The following is a 22,355-nucleotide window of genomic DNA, read 5'->3' as shown; positions in this document are numbered from 1 at the left end:
ATGAGTCACTTGGTAGATCATCTACAACTTCTATAGAAAAATTTCTTATATATTTCTAAGTGTAGAATGACATTATTTTCTATGCTTTTCTTTTTTTCATTGGTAAAAGTATTATACAATTTGCTGACATTACACAAGTTTCCATCATCCGTTATTTCATTCAAAAGATTTTCTAAAGGAGGAATAACTTGTTTTTCTTTCTTTTTCCTTGATGTCATTTTCTTTGCTGGGGGCCTTACTTCCTGTTGTTTCCTTCTTGTTCTCTTTGGTGCAAGAGAGGGTACCGGTGAAGGTTTTCTTTTTCTTTCTACTCTCTTTAACTCAACTAGGATTTCACTATCAGATGAAGTTCCAACCGGTGAAAGATGAGCTTCCAGTTGTAACCCTTCCAAGTCACTTTCCTTAATACCAGTGATATTCAATATGTTTTCCTTGATCTCTTTGGCCTCTTTTGTTTCTTTTTTGATAGTTTTCTCTCTTTTCTTCCTTCGTTTTACTGTTTGCACTTTTCTCTCAATGGTTTTAGCACTACCAAATATTTCCTCTTCATGTTCTCTAGGGGCTTTAAGTAGGGCTTTGGTATATGTCTCAATTATGTTTACATCAGCCTCATAACCCATTTCTGTCACCCAAACAGTTCTAGGAGCCATTGCTTCCATCCAAATTTCATCTTTCTTTATAACAAAACATCTCTTTCTGATATTTGTCAACTATGCTCTGAGATAGTCTTTCCCTTATTTTTATTCTAGCCTTAAATTCTTGGAAGTATTCAATTATGTTTTTTTCCCTATCATCTCCTATGCCGGTAAAGATATCCAAAAGTTGTTTACCTACTGGTATGTCAAAACCAAATTCTTTCCTACCTATATCGAGAACTTCCTCAGTAATGTATAGCATTAGGCATACAAGTAAATTACCAAATCTGAAAGTACCTTTCTTGTCACCTTTAATTTTCTTTAGGTTATTAATTAGTTCATCCTTTAACCATTCACATATGTCAATCTTAGTGTTACTATTCACCATATCATAAGCACTCTTGATACATAAACTAGAAACAAAATTTAATCTGTTAGCATGTGTAGTCTTGTATCCTATTATCATGCTAATGAATCTGACATTTATATCTTTGACATCATTGACTCTCAAGGATCTGCTCTCATGGGTTGCACCAGTTAGGGTCACCATAGTGTTTTTTAAAACCTTTTTAGTTTTATCAGGCCTGCTATCGGTGGAAGGTAAGCCTGTCACTGCCCTAACTGCTTCTCTTGTAATCTTATGGATGGAGTCAAGCCAAAATAATTCCCCATGGACTCTGCTAAGCACAATTCCTACAACTTCCTTAGGAAAATTAGGAATGCTAAGTATCTCCATAAAACCTAGGGTTTCAATTATCTTGTGTTCCAGTTTCACATTACCATTATCATCACAAATTACTATCCTATACATGTTCATTATCTCATCAGCATGAAGTTTCTCAATATGACAATGTATGTATATCTTAGGGTCTTTAGCATATGCAACTCCTTTGGGTATTTTAGAGAATGTTCCTAGAGTATCATCCTACTTCTCTATTTCAGGTATGATCTTAAATATGGGCCTAGGGCATTTAACCACTTGAATTACAGTAGGGTTTGCAATGAATTTAGGTGCAGAGGAGGAAGCCATCTGATAAATACCTTTATATGTCTTTAGGTTTGAATTCTTGATAGATTTTGCTTCACTTCTCGCTATGGATGCCTTCGCTCAGGTTTTTCACACTCTTAGGAAATTTGAATGCTCAGTGAGTGAAAAAGAGTGAAAAACACTTTCTTTATAATGTCATTTCCTTCAACTACCACAATAAATGCTTGTCAGTTAAGTGAAAAATTAACTCATCTGCCAGTAAAGAAGCATTTCATCTTCTTACCATCAACCAAGGATAAACTAGCATGATTTTCAGTTAGTTGCCATACCCCCAAAAGATTTCTTTTCAGTTAGACATGAAGAATCTCCCGCGGTGGAGTGATACATTGTTCTACCGGTGAAGGAATAGCCTCATCAACATTCTGATCTCTCTTTCTAATCCACTATTTTAAAAATTCTTGCTTTACCTCATCAACCTTCTCTTTACCTTTCAAATTGGGTCCTTTGTTATTTTCCAGTGATGCCTTCTACAAAATTTTGCAATATGTCCAATCTTGTTACAAGCATAACATTTTTCTGAATAGCTTTTCTAAATAGCTTTTTCATATCCTATGCCGGTATGTGTTCTGCATTGATTAGATAAGTGTCCAAATCTTCCACAAACATAACATCTTACATTCATTCTACAATTTTCTGAATTATGACCAGTTTTGTTGCATTTTGAACATTGACCAGTGGGTGCATTAGTGTTCTAATAGTTTCTAGATCTAAACTGATTTTCTCTATGACCATACTTGGTACAGTTAAAGCATTTCCCATTAAATTTGTAGGCATTAGGTTGTCTTACCGGTTTACTGTGATCATGATTGTTTGCAGTACTGGAGCTTTCACCAACTTCAAAGCCAAGACCATTAGTGTCTCCATTAGGTTTCTTATTTTTCAGCATGTCATCAAGTTCTTTTGAACTTTTCTTGAATTTCTCTTTGTGTTGATTTGCAGTAGCCAACTCATTTTCCAAGAAATTCTTTTGCCTCATGAGTTCAGTTTTATCATGTTCCAAGTGAATCAGATTTGTCTTTAACATATCATTTTCATGATTGAGTCTTAGATTTTCAGTTCCAGCATCATTGAGTCTTCTAGTCAAGTCATCTTCATTCTTCTTTCTATCCTCAATATCTTTACAAAATCTCATAGTCATATCTTCCATCTCATTCCTCAAGGTCATGTTTTCTTGCTTCATCTTGCTTACAAGATCATTGAGAGTTTCCTTTTCATTATCATCATCATTCTGTATCTTCTCATGAAGTTCTCTTCTTTTGTTTCTAGCAATAGTTAGATTGTCTTGAATTCCATGAATGATTTCCTGTACAGCCTTCAGATCATCTTCAAGTTTGGTATTCTTCAACTTTTCTGCATCATAATCTGCAAGAGCTGTTTCCAATTACTTTCTCAAGTTATCCATCTGTACTGGTGTCAGAATCTCCCTCAAGTTGTTAGGCTTTTGAAAAAAGAGGACTAGGCTCTGATACCAATTGTTAGGATTCCCAAAAATACTGAGAAGGGGGGGTAAATCAGCATCTTGCTGGTTTACAAATTTGCTGATCTTATTAAACAAATTGCATTCTAAATCAGTGTACTGGTAAACAAGAATTAATGCAGTAAATATGAACAATAAGCACAACATAGAAAGCACACCATAACATAAGATTTTTAAAGAGGAAACCCAGTGTGGGAAAAACCTCGGTGGGATTTGTGACCCACAATATTCACTCACTAGCCAATGAATGGATATTACTTGCAATAGGGGCCTGCACATGCAGGAAGGCCAATTGCCTAAAGCTCACTGCTTAATTACAAAAAGGAAGACTCACTGACTTACAAAATGGATTATGTAAATCCAATATAATGTACTACTTTAGTTCAGCATCTGCTATGCCAGGTTTAGTATTGTTTTAAGCCCATATAATAGCCATAAACCTTACTCCAAAATTTGCCTTAATATTCGCATATTACTTCCACAATAATCTAACCATGTTCACATCTTTAAATGATCTACAATATCTCATACTTATATATGAGTCTTATTACAATTCGCCTTGTCGGCTTACAAAAAGATATTACAAATAAATACGAAATGGAATAAATAAAATCCTATCGGCTGGGGTGCCGGTAATCATCTTTGCCGCTGCCGGTAAACTTTCTATCAGTGTAGAGTCTGTCGGTGCCATAGGATTGCAAGGTTCCCATCAATGACAATACCTTCTATCACCTACAATTTCTCATTGGAGTGTGCAATGCCAACAGGCTAAACTATAATGGTTCGACATTGTTATTACTAAATTTTGCCTATTTTTAAATAGAAAATTGTTTTTTTTGTAATGTTCATGAGAAAATTTTAGCAACACTCATTGAAGCAAAATATTTTTCAGAAATTTCAAGAGATATAAATTATCTAATCTCAATTGACAACCTTATTTTTTTGAGATTTGGGTTGAATTCCTTGGTTTATTTGATCTCCCAAAATATATGGAAAGCGCCCAGTCTACAAATTTTTTCTTATAGATCAAAATTCTACGTGCTTAGTGAGATGGAGTCAATTAAATGGTCTTATTTTATCATAATAATTTGATTTAGATCTGATGAGAAACATTTAAAGATATTGTTTGCTTGTAGGAAACTTTTAAAGATAGATTTTGTAAATAACGTTATATGTTTAAACTTCTTGACATAATGTCTTGAATATCATATTTGTTGTTGTTGGAGGGTTGTATGTTAAATAAAAAACATCGTTTAGCTATTCAATATGAGAGTGCAAGCCTTAGGTAACCTCTTCAATGAGGAGCCAAAGTTTAAGGAGTATCTATTCTGCCAAAGTCCCTTAGGTCATGATCCCAACCTTGTCCCTTATGGTGTTAGAGCCTTGTATTCAACAAGAATTGATACTTGTTGGGCCTATTTAGAAGCATTCAACTTCATCAACAGACCAATGATCAATTAATTTGTAACTTTTTATGACTAAAGCTTTTAGATTAAGCAATGTTTATAATTTTGGAATCAAACACCATTTAATCTTGAAGCATTATTCAAATTAGCATGGACTGTGAAAATCTAGTGGCTTTGATTCATATACCTATCAATTTCTAGTGAGTTCTTTCAGTATATTATTTTAGTATTTTGTAAATTCATAAAAGAAAGTAGTTATTAAATGATTATGAATTAGTTGTGAAGTGGAGATCTATATATACAAGGTTATTTTGATTATAAAGAGGTCTTTCATTCATCTTTTCAAGGGTCCATAACTTTTTTTTAAGCTACATTCTATCTACATAGAAAATTTGAGAGACTTTGTGCTTTATAAATACAAAGCGATAAAGTGATTTACTAATATTTATATCAACATTATTTGATAGTTGTAATTTTTTCATGTATTATTCACAATCTTTCTTTTGTATTCACCCTTGTACATTTTAGGTGTGTATTTTTTTTTATTGCTTAGGGGCCAAAGCTGAATTTCTTTTGATTAGAGCTACAAACTAGTGAGACCACATTTTTGAGGGGCCTAATCCTCATATATGTTTGTCATTAACACCTTACATCTACTTGTGACATCCTATCTATTTTTCCCCATCTCAATTCTATGTTATCTCTCCTTATGACTCCTGACACCTTATCACTACATGCACACCTTATCTACTTGTGACATCCTATCTATTTATCCCTCTTTATTATATATCATCTCTCCCCATCTCTATTCTATATCATCTCTCCTTATCACTCCGGATACCTTATCTCTCCAAAGGCGCACACTCCTTATCTCTCCACTAGCGCAGACACCTTATCTCTCCAGCACACACCTGCATTCACACCTCCATCTCAGATTGACCACCTACCTGTGCTAATTGGTAGGTCCAATAGTTCCATTATGGAACTAGCTGAACAATTCTCTGTTCTTCCACCAATCACCTAGACTGTCTCGGTGTCTTTGCCCAATGGGCTCTCTGTACTCCTCTGTGTCATTACAGACTACAGTGATGTGTCACTACCCATCCATTTCTCATTGTTACATCATGACCTTCTAGGAAAAACATGTCTGAGACAACATATCTTATGTTGTGATTAGAATAATTGACCTCCCCTCAGCCAGACACACAACATTACCATTACGTTTTTGGGTCATCCCCATTTTAGGTGTGTATTTTCATTTCTTATATTTAACTTAAAAAATATTTGAAAATACTACATGTATTCATATGTTAGATATGTTTTTTATTAAGATAAACGGGTTTTATTGGGACTCGAAACCTAAAGTCAAAGAGAAATACATAAAATAATAGTCACTAACCAGTCTAGAACAAACAACAAAACGACCACAAAAAAAGGGACCAAGCCCACACAACAAAAGAAAAAAATAGAAATAGAGAAAACCTTAAACACACTAAACTAAAGATTGCATCATCTTTGAATTCTTTTGGATTATACTCTTGTTGATATCCTTGATCTCATCTATGATGAACCTAGAGGCAATCTTCTCCTAGTTCCTCTTTCTAGTCCTTGTATAGGGGCCAGTAGTGGTCTAAAGTCTCGTACTTTGCAAGCTTGGCTCCCAGATTTTCTTCTTCTATTTGGTGTCAGAGGGTGGGACACTAGTGGTGGACTGAGCTCTTTCATCCACCATCATCATATTGACCTTTTTAAGACCCTGAGCACTGTTATTCATGGCGGCCTTGCTAATACCAACTAGATTCTTTAGATTGCCCTTAACCTCTTCCAAGCTTATTTCAAACTAACCAATCCTTGCTTCATGATCTGCTTTCATGATCTTCACATCATCTATAAGTTTCTGTGTCATTCAGAGAAATTTATCCATTTTGTTTGGCATGGGCATCTCAGTAAAAATATCAACGATGCCCTTAATTCCATCCTTCAACATATTAATCTCCTTACTTACCTAAAGAAAGCAATTCTCCTAGCTTTTGATAGAGTTGTTAAGAAGAATACCAAAATCAGAGTCTTTTTGGGTATCCCCAATTTCCCCCTGTTCAATATTAATGGGGATGTCTAGCTTTATTTCCTTCTCCTTTCCCTTGGCTTCCCCAGTTTTTCCAATTTTGGACATTTTTTTGTATTTGGTAGGCCAAAACCTTGTAAATTGGGGTTATGGGTTTTATACTTACTGGCAGCCCATCTGGGATGTTTGTTTCTTCTACTCCTACGAGTTCCAGGTGTAATACTTTGTTGGGGGCCCTCCTTCAGAGAAGCATGGTATTTTGAATCATGTGAGACATTGAGATCCCACTAATCCATAGCCCTACCAGACTCTTCTTCATCCATCTCTGTATCAAACACATAATGTACATCAGTGTTGGATGGAGAATTGGGGGATTTAACTGTCGGGGAGGGTTTAACCCCATGATCCTTAGCATATTCTATGATGAGCATAATTAACCCCTCATGTAAAATAGGGTTGTCACTATTTTTGGAGTGATTTGCCAGGCTATTTTCAAGAGAAGATAATAGATAGAAAGGTAGAGAAATTCTTTCATTATGCCTAAGATGGTTTAATATCATAAAGTGGTAAGAGAAAATACTGGAATAACGACAATCAAGAGTAATGTACCTCATAATCACTTCAACCGTCTCCGCCCAAAGTGATTTCAGGTCCTTCTTGTTATAGCCGCCATCCTTCATCTTTCACACCTTTTTTCTCTCGCTTTCTTTGTCAAATAAAGCCGCAATAGCCTCTTTCGTTGCCTTCCTCTCTCTGTAAAACTTCTTGCCTTCCATCTGCAAACTAGTTATCTTTGCAATGAAGGTTTTATCAATTTTAAACTTCACTCCAAAAGCCACGAGAATGCCTTTCTCCCAACCATCCAGAAAATCCTCTGTCACTTTTGGGTCATTGCCATGAAGCCTCTCGAGATACGACATAAGGCCTCCATTAGTAATCTCTATTCATAGCTCTTTGTTCTTTTACCATTTCTTGTAGGAAGTAGGCTCCATTCTATTTTTGTCACCTCCCATAAGCAGTTTGCCTCTGCAATAATTGATGATTGTACCAAACCCAAACTAGGCAATGAAAAACTAGATACAAAAGAAGGCTCTAGAAACCCTAGTTTTTAATTTTGAACTCAAATCCCATGAAAGATCATTATTCATCTGGCTATATGCCATCATTAATGTGATAAGAATGGCCAATGCATTCGGCATCCTTTCTCATAAGTTCACACAATTGTATGGGGAAAGTTTCCTTTCCCATCCACCATCGTATGTCCACATAATCCACACCAATGTTCATTAGGTGGTCCACTGACATGTTACCTTCTCGATAAACGTGGAAGATTTTGAAATCATCCAATTTTGTAATCATGATGTGGCACTCTTGAATTAAATGCTTGATGTTCCAGTTGGGCTTGGTTTGTTTACTCACACACGTGATGATATTTAGAAAATCACTCTCAAGATAGACTTTTTTGAACCCTTCTCTGATAGCCATGTGTAACCCAATGTAAGCAACTTTAGCCTCAACATAGTGGCTTGCCTGGGTGCCCAGTGGGAGTGCCACCGCCGAAAACATGTTTTGTTCCTACTCTAAGATTATTTATTTCAAGTTTCATTTTTTAATTGTATGATAATCCCTTTTCCTCTATTCTTCTCCACCACCTCTGACAAGTTTGAACCCAATTATTTTAAAATAATTCCTATAGTTTCTCTTTTATCTTTATCTTTCACTCTTTCTCATTCTTGCATTCCTTTTGAATTCTCTAATTAAAATCTTATACAAAACTGCAAAATCTCCCAATCATATAAGGGAGTTTACTCTTTCAAGAATAGAGAAAAATCAACAATCTAATAAAATTTTATCCAATAGTTATAATTGTTTTCTAATTATGCCGAGAGGCATTCTATACAATGTCCACACATCCGTGAAACAAAAAAGAAACGTCAGTTACAAAGGCAGTTACAAAGGCAGCCTATGGAATTCAAAGAGTCCATAATGGAAGTGCTTTTGTATCCATAATGGTAATGGTTTCATCTATAATTGCAGAATCCGAAGAGTCTTTCCATCTTCTAAGGGGTTAAAATTTGATCTTTGTTAAAATTCGATCGATCCGATGGGGTCATATAGAGCAGTTCTCATGGATTTGGAACCTAGGCTAGACTGGAGCTGGAAATAAATGGGCCAAAGGTCACTACACTGAATGTTGTCCGCAATGAGGCTGAGAATTGCAATCATCTTCAAGGTGAATTATCCTTCTCTGTTAAAGAATTCTTTTACTTTTTTATTTCTGGAGCAGTTTTCCATCACATTGTCTTCAAGCAATTCCTCTTCCCTTTTTATTTTTTTGAAGTATTTTGGGGTTTTTACATTTTGGCCTCAATGTTTTTACTTTTAGGATTCAATGACCCACACTAAACCTACCAAAAAGCTGGTAGATCACCCTAGCATTATAATGGATGTTGGACATATTTATTTAAATTGAGCATTTATTCAGAACAATGGTTTATTCAGATGACTCAAAATATTAATTTTGTCTCTGCTAACAAACTGTACCTATTCCATTAGTCTCACCAATCTCTTCTAAATAGCATTGTAAGATATGGCAAACTATTAAGCCATTCATAACTAGTATTAAGCTTTTGTTCTCATTAATGGCCAGTTTGAAGATAGAACACTCTTCTTCTTATATACCAGAAAGATTTCACAATAAGTGGAATAATGATTTTATGCAGTCTTTGGAAACACCATTCGAGGTAAATGGCTTGTTAAATATTATTACTATTTCTTTGTAGATTTTTTTGGTATGCTTTTTTCCTTGTTGATTGTGCATTTTTCAGGGATTTGAATACTAGGAACATGTGGAAACACTGGTGAATGAAGTGACATTGTTGTTAAAAGAAATGCAGACTAGATTTGATGGCTATCTGATCGAGTGGCTTGAGATGGTTGATGCATTGAATAGATCAATATTTTCAGGCTGAAATAAAAGCAGCTCTTGATTATGTTTACTGGTTTGTTAAATTTCTCTTTTAACACTTGGAATGCTAACCAAATATATAAGCTATGATGGAACTTGTAACATATTACTCAATGTTATAATTGAGGCTATGATGGAACTTGTAACATATTACTTAATGTTATAATTGATATATTAATACTAGTAACAAATTTGAGGTTCTTAAAACTGGTAACATATCTGATTTTATGAAGAATTTGAATGTTACTGTTCTGTGAAAGAAATGATGATAATGACTAGAACATTATTATAAAGAATGAGTATTTTATTATAATTAACGAAAGATCAAGGTAATTCTCAAAATAATAGATGTTTCCATGTTTTAATTGAGTAAAGATCAAGAGTGTAGTAAAAATAGGAAATATATACAACTTAGTAAGTTTTACAAATAAATATGAAATTTGTAAGTTTTAGAAAAAAATTATGGTAATAGGTTGTAGTTATCCCATATTAATAGGGACTCATTACTATGAGTAATTTAGAAAGAATGAGCATTTTATTATAATTAACAAAAGATCAAGTTAATTCTCAAAAGATAGATGTTTCCATGTTTTGATTGAGTAAAGATCAAGAGTGTAGTAAAAATAGGAAATATGTACAACTTAGTAAGTTTTAAAAATAAATAAATAAATACAAAGTTTAGTAAGTTTTAAGAAAAAAATATGGTAATAGGTTGAAGTTATCCCAAGCATAATCCTAACCCTAACCCAAGCATAATCCTAGCCCGACCCTTAATCCTAATCCTAACCATAACTCTAAACCCTAACCCTAACCCTAACCCTAACCCTAACCCTAACCCTAACCCTAACCTAACCCTAACCTTAAACCCTAACCCTAACAACAATCCTTAGTCCTAACCCTAAACCTAACTACAACCTAAGCACTAAACCCTAACCCAAGCATAATCCTAGCCCGACCCTTAACCCTAATCCTAACCATAACTCTAAACCCTAACCCTAACCCTAACCCTAACCTAACCATAACTTTAAACCCTAACCCTTACAACAATCCTAAGTCCTAACCCTAAAACCTAATCCTAACCATAACCCATAACATTTCCCTTATCCCAAGAGTAAATCCTATTCATAATCCTAATCCTAACCCTGAACCCTAACCTTAACCCTATTCTTAATCTTAAAACCCTAATCCTAACCATAATCCTCACCCTAACCCTGATCCTAAACCTTACTCTAACCATAATGTTAATCATGACCCTAACCTAAACCCAACCCTAAACTTAACCCTCTAGCTATGATGTAAAACCTAACCTTAACCATTATCCTAACTGTGACCCTAAACCTAATCCTAACCATAATCCTAAACCTAACCTTGACCCCAACCATGATGTAAACAATAAAATTAACTATAAACCCAAACCCTAACCCTAACCCTAATCATAATCCTAACCCTAACCCTAATCCTAATCCTAACGCTAACCTAACCATAATCCTAAAAATTAACCCTAACAATAATCTTGCCCTAAACTTAACCCTAACCCAAATGAAAATTTAATCCAAATCTATTCCTAACCTTAATCTAGCCCAAACCCTAATCCTAATTCATCTAAATAATACTAGTTTAACCCTAACCTTAATGTTATTGAACCGTAACCCTAATTCTAACCCTAACTTTGATGTAAACCCTAAACGTAATTGTAATCCTAACACTAAACCCTAACCATAAACTTAACCCTAACACTAAACCTTAACCTAAACTGCAATTGTAAACCCTAACCCTAACCATAATCTTGAACCAAAATCAAACCCTAACCTTGATGCTAACCCTAACCATGATATACACCCTAACCAAACCCTAACCCTATTCATAACCCTAACCATGATATAAACCTTAATCGTGATAACCTTAACCCTGATCCAAAATATAATCATAAACCAAATCCTAATCCTAACCATATCCCCAATTATAATTCTAACCCTAATCATAAATGTAATTATGCTTGCTGTAACCCTATATTTACTATATAAACCCTAAACATAATTGTAACCTTGACACTAAACCCTAACGATAAATTTAATCGTAATAATAAACCATAACCATAACCCTAACCATAACCATAATCGTAACTGTAAGCATAAACCCTAACCCTTACCATAATCCTAAACACAAACCGAAACCTAACATTGATGGTAATCCTAACCATTATCATAACCTTAATCATAATCCCTAACCCTAATCATAAACTTAACCCAAACCATGATGTGAACCGTAGCCCTGACCATAACATTAACCTTAACCCTAATGCTAACCATACCCATAATAATCCTGATTAAATAAAGTGTTATATTATCATTAAATAAACTTTAATAATCTTAGATTTTAGTATTTTCTTTGATCTTGCAACACATATATATTATAAAAATAGTCTAAATACATATATATAATTTCATATATCTCTCTGTAATAATTTAATAATATTATAATATTATTTATTTTAATAAAAAGATACTATATAATTATATATTGATTTATTTTATGATTCCCATGTTGCGTCACACAATTGCCACTAGCCTATATACCTTAAATTTTCATTTAATCTATATAAAATACGCCAAGAGATATCCTTCTCGAGGCGCCTATTTTTAATTAAATTGCACCCTAGAGTCAAATAGGTGCCTTGAGAAGGATATCTCTCGGCGTATTTTATATAGATTAAATTAAAATTTAAAGTATATATGCTAGTATCTATTAAGAAAGTCAAGCTAAATCTAGCAAACCATCACAATGAAAAATCTATTTCCCAATATATTTTTAGCACGACTCTACTCAAGAGTGAAGTGGGCATATTTTGTTTCTTGAGTATTAAAAGGTAATTCCGTAACAATGGAAGTTGGTGTTTATATAAATTTCAAACATGGAACAATGGCCATGTATCAAGAATACAATGAAGTAATTTAAGGTACCCTAAATTAGTTGTTGACGATATTAACAAATAGCAACAAATTTACTCATCCTTTGAAACTATTTCTCAAGAAAATTAAGTTCTCGATTATCAAACGGTTCACGTGTCTGGTTTGACTTTCCCTACGTTGCATAGCTGTCTTACCAGGGCCTCTGCAACTATAAAATCTGATAAATCAACAAATCCATTTTGTTCAACTATTAAATCAGATAAATCAACAAATACATTTTAAGGCTCCCAACACACTTCAGATCATGAAACAACAATTGAGAACTTGCAATGCCCACGAGAGCTGTTGCCCCACAAACCTTAGCTGCATTTGGCGCGGCTAACTCTTCTAGAATTGCAGATTCAAATGAGGATGATCACGACTTAGAGACAAAAGAAATCATTATACTCCATGAGATGACATTGATGATCAAGGAGGAAATTGGCTAAATTGTTTCCGATATAGCGAATTGACTTTTTTGCTAATGCCCTTGAGAGAGTTTTAGCAAGACTCAAATTTTTGAAAGCAGAATCTTTATCACCAATTTCAAGAGCTAACAATTCTCTCATTTCAATCCACAATCTTAGGTTTTTGAGAGTTTCCTAGACCTAGGGATGTTAGTGGTTTCAAATGACTTTGTTAGCATCAACTTAATATACATAATTATCGAGTACAGTATGATTTGAAATCTCGAGAGTTGAAGATAAAGGTTACTCAGATACTATACACATTAACTTTAATGGAATATGCGAATAATATGCTAGACAAGAGTAGCTAAAGTAACACCCCAATCATAATCAGAAGGGCCCAACTAGATTGAAGATGATTCTCACGATGAAAATGAGTACTTGATGAAGACTCACATCGATCTATGCAAAATTTTTGGGTTGCTTAGATGCTGAAATTTCTGTAGAGATTTAGCATCAGCATGTTAACATGTTATTTATTTTTTCTTAGCATCAGCATGTTAACATGTTATTTATTTTTTCTTCTTTTGAATAATAGGACATTCATTAAGAACTAGTATCCATTACGGTACTGGAATTTGGTACTTCAAATGGTATTCTCTACTCTACCCTAGGGAAAAATATATAAGACCCCACCTTAAAGGTTATATTTGGATCGCTTGATTAGACTAGAAAATAAGTGGATCGCTTGATTAGACTAGGAAATAAGTGGGAAAGTTAAGGTATGAATATCAATTTGATGAGACGAAGGAATTGATTATAAAAAAGGACTTGATTATAAATTATGCAACTAAGTAAGAAATTGTTAAAAAGAGAAATGATTGGATGTGTGTTCACATTATTGAGAAGAAGAGATTGTCCCTTGATGCTAATTATAAAGGTGCATTTGATAAAATCAAAGACCTTGCCACTAGAATGGGATTAATGTTAAATAATGTTGGTACTTTAGGAATTGTACCCTTAATAGTTTCCCTTGAATTTTCTCTTGAAAAGAGTGTAATAGAGATGAAACAAAATCTCACTAGGCCCTTAAAGTGAGTGTTTCATTGATTGTAGAGGATAAAGTATCCTGTGAAGTTTTTCCTTAGAGGAACCTCAAACCATTAGTTAATTATGATACCACTAAGAATAGTTCGGAAAATAAAGATGAACATATCAAAAGATATTACAAATTTTTAGTTCACCTTGGAGGCTTATTATTAGTAGCATTAAATTTGAGATGACACTATTGAACCCACAAGACAAAGATAGAGTTGTTTAGAAATTTTTTGATTAGATAAGCATAGGAAGGGCCCTACCCAATACAAGTAGTCACCAAGTTTCAAGTAGAGCATAATAAGCTATTAAATGAATATAGAAAATTTAAACAATATGGCAGAATAACCTTATGATCATTATGACTAAATATTTAATGCCTCCTACATTTATAGACACTGTGCATTAGTAGGATAGGGACATTCTCATATTTTGGGTACAATGTTTAAAATGGGAATTAAAGAAGAGATATGGTATAAAGATTGTAGCAAAGCCAAAAGGAGTGAAGATAACCTCTAACTTAATGCATAATATTTATGATTGCAACAGTTCTCATATGTTTAATAGGATTGATGATTAATGGGTATGTTAGTATAAATTTAGAAAAGATAAAGCCTACCAAATCATCTAAGAATCAATTTTGAGGCAAACTTTAAGCATATGGATCCCAAGGTTGGTTATAATAAATTCTATTTAGGGATTTGCAAGGTGTAATCTTGATTATCCCAAAGAAATATGTACTACATATGAAATGGTTAGTCTCATGATCATTTTTCTATATTTCATGGCATATTTGATTTAGAAATTTAAGAAAAAAATGGATGATTTGAAAATATTAACAGAGTGTCATTGGAAAGTATAATTTTAATATATCACTCCAATTTTGATTAAACTAATCATTAAAGATGATAAATTTGATCCAATCAAGTGTAATATAAAGCTAATTATCTTACTAAAAATAGAATAAGGACTAGAAATCATTGTTAAGGAAGCTAAAATATTATTGTATGCTAGATATCAAGTGCACCAAAAAATGTTGAAAAATGTTTTCGACCACATTCAACCATTAGGGGAAAGGACCCAGTAGTCGTGCACCCTAACTTCACGCTTCTCAAAATCCTACTTGGAAATTTCGAATCACTCGGATTTTTTTACAGCAGCTTACTTGGCAAGTCCCCTGCTTATAACTAAGGTTTCAGAGCCACATCATCAAATATGATGCCACATCAGCATGCTTTTTGCCAAGGTGTCCAAAACAGCCCCCCAAAAAAGTGAGACCAATAGGCGTGCAAAAGAGACCCCAATAGTTGTGCAGCCGATGTGGCATCACCTGATTGGTTACTTTTTACAATATTAGTACATTTCTTAACAACTATTGGTACATTTCCTAACAACTGTTGGTACATTTCCTAACAAAAATTGATATTTTTTGTTTCAAACAATAGGTTTTATTTGTTCAATTTTTGGAACAAAAGGTATCAACAACCCTCACAACAATTGAAACATGCTCAACTACTGGGTCCTTTCCCCTAAATGAATAATTTGTCAATTGGGTAAAAAAGTAATCCTAAAAGATGAATGATGTCACATTTTGGCATCATTAATATACATTTAAAATCCACTTGAAGAATATTAAGTTTTAACTCTAATATATTTTATAAGTGATTAGACAAATATTCGGCGCCATAATGAGTTTTTATTTAAATAAAAGATATATAAAGGTTTATTTAAGGGAATACTAATCAACATAGTGTAGCTACAAAAGGAAGAATAATTGAATAGTTATGATCTCATATAGTTATAAATTTCTTGTTAAGATACTAAAAAGTCCACTTAAAAATAGTTTGAAGCTATTTAAAGTAGTTATGATTGTTAGGAAGTTCCTCTAGGTTAGTTGCCAAGGTTTGTTAGTAGATGGTTATTTGTAACATTATCTTTATTCTTCTTTAATTTTGTGTTGTCCATCCTAGACTAAGGATGATGAATTTTATCACATAAAATCTTCATGCTCTTTTTTTTTTTTCGATAAAAGGCCACTGGCCTAAACTATAACTATATCTATCTATCTATCTATCTATCTATCTATATATGTATATATATATATATATATATATATATATATATATATATATATATATATATATATATATATATATATATATATATATATATATATATATATATATATATATATATATATATATATAAACAAAGAGAGAGAGAGAGAGAGAGAGAGAGAGAGAGAGAGAGAGAGAGAGAGAGAGAGAGAGAGAGAGGTTTTTACATATAAAGAAAGTAACTTTCACAAACCCATTTATAGTCAAAATATTTAGGTACAACTATACCCATATGGTAATTACAAATTACTAACAAACTAATGTAAATATCCCCTCAAAAATCATCACTATAAATTCCCAACACAAGAATGGTCTTCATACTCCAGGGGCACAATAAAATCTCAATGTTTATCCCTTCATTGTTTGAGTTATGATCAGAAGCATCAAACCATCCAATAACAACTTTTTCTTCTATGATCACAACAATACTTGATATCAATAAACATGGTTTATTTTCACCTTTTCTACATAACCATAATAGGTTGGGTGTAAGTTCCTTAGAAAAAAGATAATTGTATTATGGTAATGCTCTAACCCAATTGTTTAATATCCTATAGGAGGTTGTGAAATTCTCTCAAGTGATTCATGTGTCTCCCCCATTTGGTTTTGTAGGTTTTCTATCAAGATATTGTAATGTGACAAGTATCACCCATCCATTTTAATTTTTTCTATAAAAGGGCTATATATTTGTAATGTAAATAGAATGGAGAAAAAAAGACAACACTCTACGTTTAAATTATCATTGTTTCTAACACACAAGTACCTATTCTCTACCAATTTTTTTTGTAATACTTATCTCTAAATGAATAACATGAAGGATTATTCATATTTTATATCATCATCAATTATTTACTTGTATCTCTTGCAAATAAATAACTAATGGTTAAAGGTTTCTTTGTAAGAATTTATTGTTTTAAACTGTTATCTAGTATTAGTTATTACTCAAGGAATAATTGGAATCTTTCACTAATAATAGTAAAAGATATGGGGATTGCAATGGAGCAATAAGTAGTATTCAAAATTTTAGAACCATATAAAACAAGTTTTATGATTTTAAGGCAATTATAAGTAGCTAAACTATTGGGTACATTATATTTATGAGAATAAAAGAATGTAGCAAATTAGTGACTTCTTGACTCCTTGGAAGATAGTGATCTATGCATAGAAACTCCTCTCCCAACCCATTTTTACTTTTAGATGTGACAAACTAAATAAGGAATAATTTTATTTTTTAAAATTATATTACCTCATTCAAACTAGAAATTTTATTGATACATGGAATGAAATAGTCATTATCATTGATCTTAAAAGTCCTTATCATATTGTGTGAATCGTTATATATTCTATATATTTTAATATAGACATATTGTATATTACAATCGATGTATTAGATAGGGTTACCCACCTTGCATTTGCAAAGATAAGAATGTAGGGTAGAACATATCAATTTCTCTTATTCATTGGCCAAACTTGCAACAACCTTGTGAATAGAAACAAATAACTTCTTAGGGATCTTTTATAGTAGGTTGGGGGACTAATAGGACTATTAGGAGGGAATATATGTAACAATTGGTTTTATCTATTCTATGTAATATAAATTGCACAACAAAAATTTGTAGGTCTCTAATTGTTATATATCTTGTGCAAGGTTAATATAAAAACAAATGTACAAAATTTTTAACTATAGATTTCAAGATTGTCTCTAATTATTTTCACTATAGTTATATGAGTTGTATATCTCTTTATGCACACTTGTATTTTCTTAATACAACATCTTCTATAGTTAGTAGCATATTTATATTCCAATGTAAAGGATCATTATGTGGATTTTTGGCTTAAATTAATAAGTAATGTTTTACATGAACCTCACAAGGTGAAATTAAATATTTTAGTCACATTAAAAGTTGTTTTACATTTCACAAATATTTTGTCATAGGAGGACCTCAATTCTTGATGTTGTGCCCAAATAAGGAAGGCACTAGTCATGTCTCTCCCAATCCACCATATTTTTTAAATGCCAGTCTATATCATCATAATTTAAAAAATCTATGCATAATTATTGTCTAGCATTAGTATTGCACTTCAATTTATATTGTCTTTTTCCTCTTGTCCCTATAATTTCTTTTTGAATGTCTCTACCTCACCTAGATCTTTTATGTGCTTCTCAATTTCTAAACTAGTTTTGTATAGTAACAGTCAAATTGGTTTCAGTTCCATGTTGTCAAGATGGATCTAGAATGGAACCCCATCTTATAATATGTCCTATTACCAAATCATTGTATTGGTGATGAACTATTTAGAGGAAGAATATGGAATATCCCTTTAGTTTGAAAGAACTCAAAGAAGAAGGCAAAAGGAGGTCTGTTTCATGTGTTGTTCTTGTCCACCCATGGTACTTTATATCCTTTTGTCACTTTAGTTGTTGGAAAGGTTGACTATCATTAGAGACCTTACTAGTTCAAAACAAATTGTTAATTGTGTTATGGTAGGAAACATGAATAAACCTAACAAGGCAAGAAAACCATGTAGAGTCACCTACAATAATTGCAAAGATAAATTAGCAAGCATAAATTTACTCATAGGAACATCCATGTGTTGGACAACAAGTTGATCCAACAATTCTTCCTTTATGCTATAATTAGTTACATAGTTTAAAATAGCGAATCATAGGGGTGTGGTAACATCATTTGTCAATCCATTGATCTGTATCAACAAATAAATCTCTTCTCTTTAGCTTTTATAACTCAAAATTCTTTCCATTAAATTATCTTTATCTATCTATGTGCTTCTCATCATTCTAATTCGCTCATAGACCCTTATGTTAACACCTCCCACTAAATAAATGGTTTATCATAGGAAAAATAAACCCCAACCTTTCAAATAGAACTCAAACCAAGCTCTAATACCTCATGTTAGGAAAAAGAAGCCTGATAAACTTGTATAATAGAAGTCATGCAAATACAATCTGAAACCAAAAAGAAAATAATGGAAACAAAAGAAAATATGCAGTATTTTCATGTAGGAAAATATTTTTGAGCAATAAACCTAATATAATAAGTATTTTCATTATTACAAAGATTCAACTAATTTCAATATAATAATGAATCTTTCATACCTCTCTTGATTTTGGCAAGATATAATTTGACACAACTGAAGACAAGTCAAACAATTATTTGATTTATTTATTAAAATGATATCCACATGTAAAATATTCAATTTTAATATGTATAAAGACCCATACAATGCACATGTCAAAGACTCATAGAATGCAAGATATAGAAGAGCTGCTGTCAACAACTCAAGATAACCCAAATAAGTAGGATGCATACCATTACAAGTAACATATCTGCTTCAAAATCAAATTTTATATCTAAAAGTACACTCTTACCAATAGATTACGTACCATTATTCTTTGCTGTCTCTGTTTATAATAATAGTATCGAATGAATGTTGGCATTGTTAAAGATGTCTACACCTCTTAGAACAAATCCAATGCTGATTACGGAGTATTATGTTCAACCAAAACTAAAAACTAACAAGAATGGTGATACAGATCTGTCCCCACTACAATATCGTGAATTTTTTTTAGTGAGTTATATTGGTGTTACACGATTCCTTTCATCTTGTATTCAAATCAATTTTAACTTTTTCTTGTAATGTAGAATGAAATATGTGAGAAAAATAACAAGTATAGAAAATTGTAGAGAAGAAATATAGCGCATAACATATAGATTTATGTGGGAAAACTTGATAAAAATATAACAATAAAAGTCATGAGCAAATTATATTCGTATTGATTCTCAGAAATTACAGAATTACAACAATCTTCAAAAATTGTACATCAAAACATAACTTCAAGCAGCCTAAAACAAATTGAGTTGATGACTCAACCACTACTAGATGAGAATCCCTGATGACTCAACCACAACAAAATGAAAATCCAAGATGACTCAACCACTACAAAATAAAAATCCAATTTAAAATTCACTTCCAACAAAATATTCTTATCAATCAAAAAATTGTAAAGTCAATGTTTGAATAAAAGTGTTAACCACAGTGTACAAATTTGTTGGCCTCTAAGAAATCTTAGGCAATCGCTCAGATCAAGTTTACAAGTTAAATGATACTCGTACGTAATGCAGTGTACATGGGTAAGCTGCAGCCTTTAAATATTGCCATTCTACCTTTCATTTCTTGAACTTGAAGAGCTACCGCATGGAGACAAATATAGTTAAGGCAAAGGGGTGTCACTTTGTGATGGTGCATGGAGCAACCTTTGGGGACTGGTGTTGGTATCAAGTTACAGATCTTCTTCTCAAAGCGGGCCACACTGTATCTTCCATTGACATGGCAAGCGCAGGTATTGATCCTACAAATGCCGACACCATTTCATCCTTACAAGAGTACAATCAGCCACTCACAGACTTCTTTACAGCTCTTCCTTCTGAAGGAAAGGTATGAATTTACTGAAAACTTTAATTAAAGTTTTGGTTTGTTTAGATGTTTTATAATGAATTTGGTTTTAGTTCAACCATCTAAATAGATGTTTTGAAAAGTTTAAGTCAAGTTTTGATTTGTTTAGGTGGTTCATTCTAAATCATAATAATAGATGAGTTCTATTGGATAAATAAATCTGATTTTAGCAGAACAACCTAAACAACTTTGAAGAATAATTTAATCTGAGTTTTCATTTGTTAAGATGGTTTATGTTGAATTATATTAATAGATGGGTTCTGTTAGAAAAACAATCTGATTTTAGATGAACCATCTAAACAAATCAAAACTTAAAATGCACTATTTAAATTCAGAAGTATCCATTTGTCATTGATACCAAGGATGCCAACTAATTTATAGCTGTATGTCTGTTAAGGTTATATTGGTTGGCCACAGCGCTGGTGGATTCAATTTGAGTTTTACCATGGAGCGTTTTCCACATAAAATTGCTGCAGCTGTATTTGTTACTGCTGCCATGCCCCTCAGTGGAACGACTCTCCCTGAGTTGATGAATGAGGTTTAATGAATTCTTTATTTTTCTACTAATTCCTGCACTGCCAACAATCTTTAAATTACAATGCCATTTCTGGGAAAGAAAATCCAGCAACATCCTTCAAGTTTGGCACCCAGTTTGCGCGAGAATTTTTATCACAGAACAGTCCTTCTTGGGTAAATCACTTGAGAACAGAGACAGTTTGGTTGCAAATTACAAAAATATAATTGATTAATTGGCTTTGAATTATTCTGCTATTATGAAATTTCAATTGATGGGTAGATTAATATGGCACTAAATGCAGGATCTGACGTTGTGGGAGTCGCTGGAAAAGAAATGTCCAATATGGCAAGAACCTCTTTTGTATACAGCTAAAAACTATGGAAGTGTTAGGAGAATATTTGTTGTGTCGAAGGTGGATAAGGTTATTGTGGAGGCGTTCCAGAGAAAGATGATTGCAGAGAATCCTCCAAAAATGGTATACGAAATTGAAGGATCTGATCACACCGTATTCTTCTCTAAGCCTCTTCAACTGGCTGAGGTGCTCATGAAAATTGCTAATACGAGTGTGTGAAAGTGAAGCAATCTGCTGCAGATGGATTTTAGTATAGTTTGTAATATCTAGAAATCTTCGAATATACTTGTCAGATACAACTTTGTAATGGTTCTCTTCAACTCCCTAGGCTAAATTCCTCTCGTTTAAAATAGTTAAGAAATTGTAATGGTTCTTAATACTGCAAAGGTGAAATTTGCATATCTAGGTCATTTTTATTTAATATTTTTATTATTATTTATTTTTGAAAGAGTTCATGGATATGGAGGTAATCTCATAGGAATAACTTTGATTTTTCTAAATTTAAAATTTAAAATTCAAATTTGATTAGCTCGGTTCTTTTATCTTTCTATTTGCGTCATTTTGTTTATGCATCTTTTAACACATCAATATGGCTGGAATATATTGTTATCTCTTGAAATATAATTGCTGTCATTAAGATTTCTAGTCAAATTTAAAAGATTTCTAGATTGCTTTCTATAACAACAAAAATGATCAAATTAAAATTGATTTTTAATTTCTAATTTATTAGTAATTCAAATTTAATTTAGCTAAGTTAACTTGAAAATATAAATGTAATATAACTAGCTATATTATTTGTTTCCTAATTAGTTTAAAAAAAAAAACATTAAATGAAAATGAGGGTAAT

General features: G+C 32.6%; 1 protein-coding gene across 1 annotated transcript; it reads left to right on the top strand.

Moving 5' to 3' along the window:
• The first annotated feature begins 20,381 nt into the window (after positions 1-20,381).
• LOC131857277 (esterase PIR7B-like) lies at positions 20,382-21,839 on the top strand. Its single transcript, XM_059209537.1, has 3 exons — positions 20,382-20,621; positions 21,037-21,177; positions 21,458-21,839. The coding sequence occupies exons 1-3, from the start codon at positions 20,382-20,384 to the stop codon at positions 21,725-21,727; spliced, it is 651 nt and encodes a 216-aa protein (XP_059065520.1). The 3' UTR covers positions 21,728-21,839.
• Positions 21,840-22,355: the final 516 nt, after the last annotated feature.

Source organism: Cryptomeria japonica, chromosome 1, assembly GCF_030272615.1.
Source record: "Cryptomeria japonica chromosome 1, Sugi_1.0, whole genome shotgun sequence".
Classification (NCBI taxonomy): Eukaryota; Viridiplantae; Streptophyta; class Pinopsida; order Cupressales; family Cupressaceae; genus Cryptomeria; species Cryptomeria japonica.
The sequence above is the reverse complement of the archived record's forward strand: the minus strand, read 5'-3'. Positions and strand labels throughout refer to the sequence as shown.

Bases quoted from the DNA above. Each gene is read 5' to 3' on its own strand.
- LOC131857277 (XM_059209537.1), top strand. From the start codon at position 20,382: ATGGAGACAAATATAGTTAAGGCAAAGGGGTGTCACTTTGTGATGGTG. The intron at 20,622-21,036 runs GTATGAATTTAC...ATGTCTGTTAAG, and splicing joins CTCTTCCTTCTGAAGGAAAG to GTTATATTGGTTGGCCACAG. The intron at 21,178-21,457 runs GTTTAATGAATT...CACTAAATGCAG, and splicing joins TCCCTGAGTTGATGAATGAG to GATCTGACGTTGTGGGAGTC.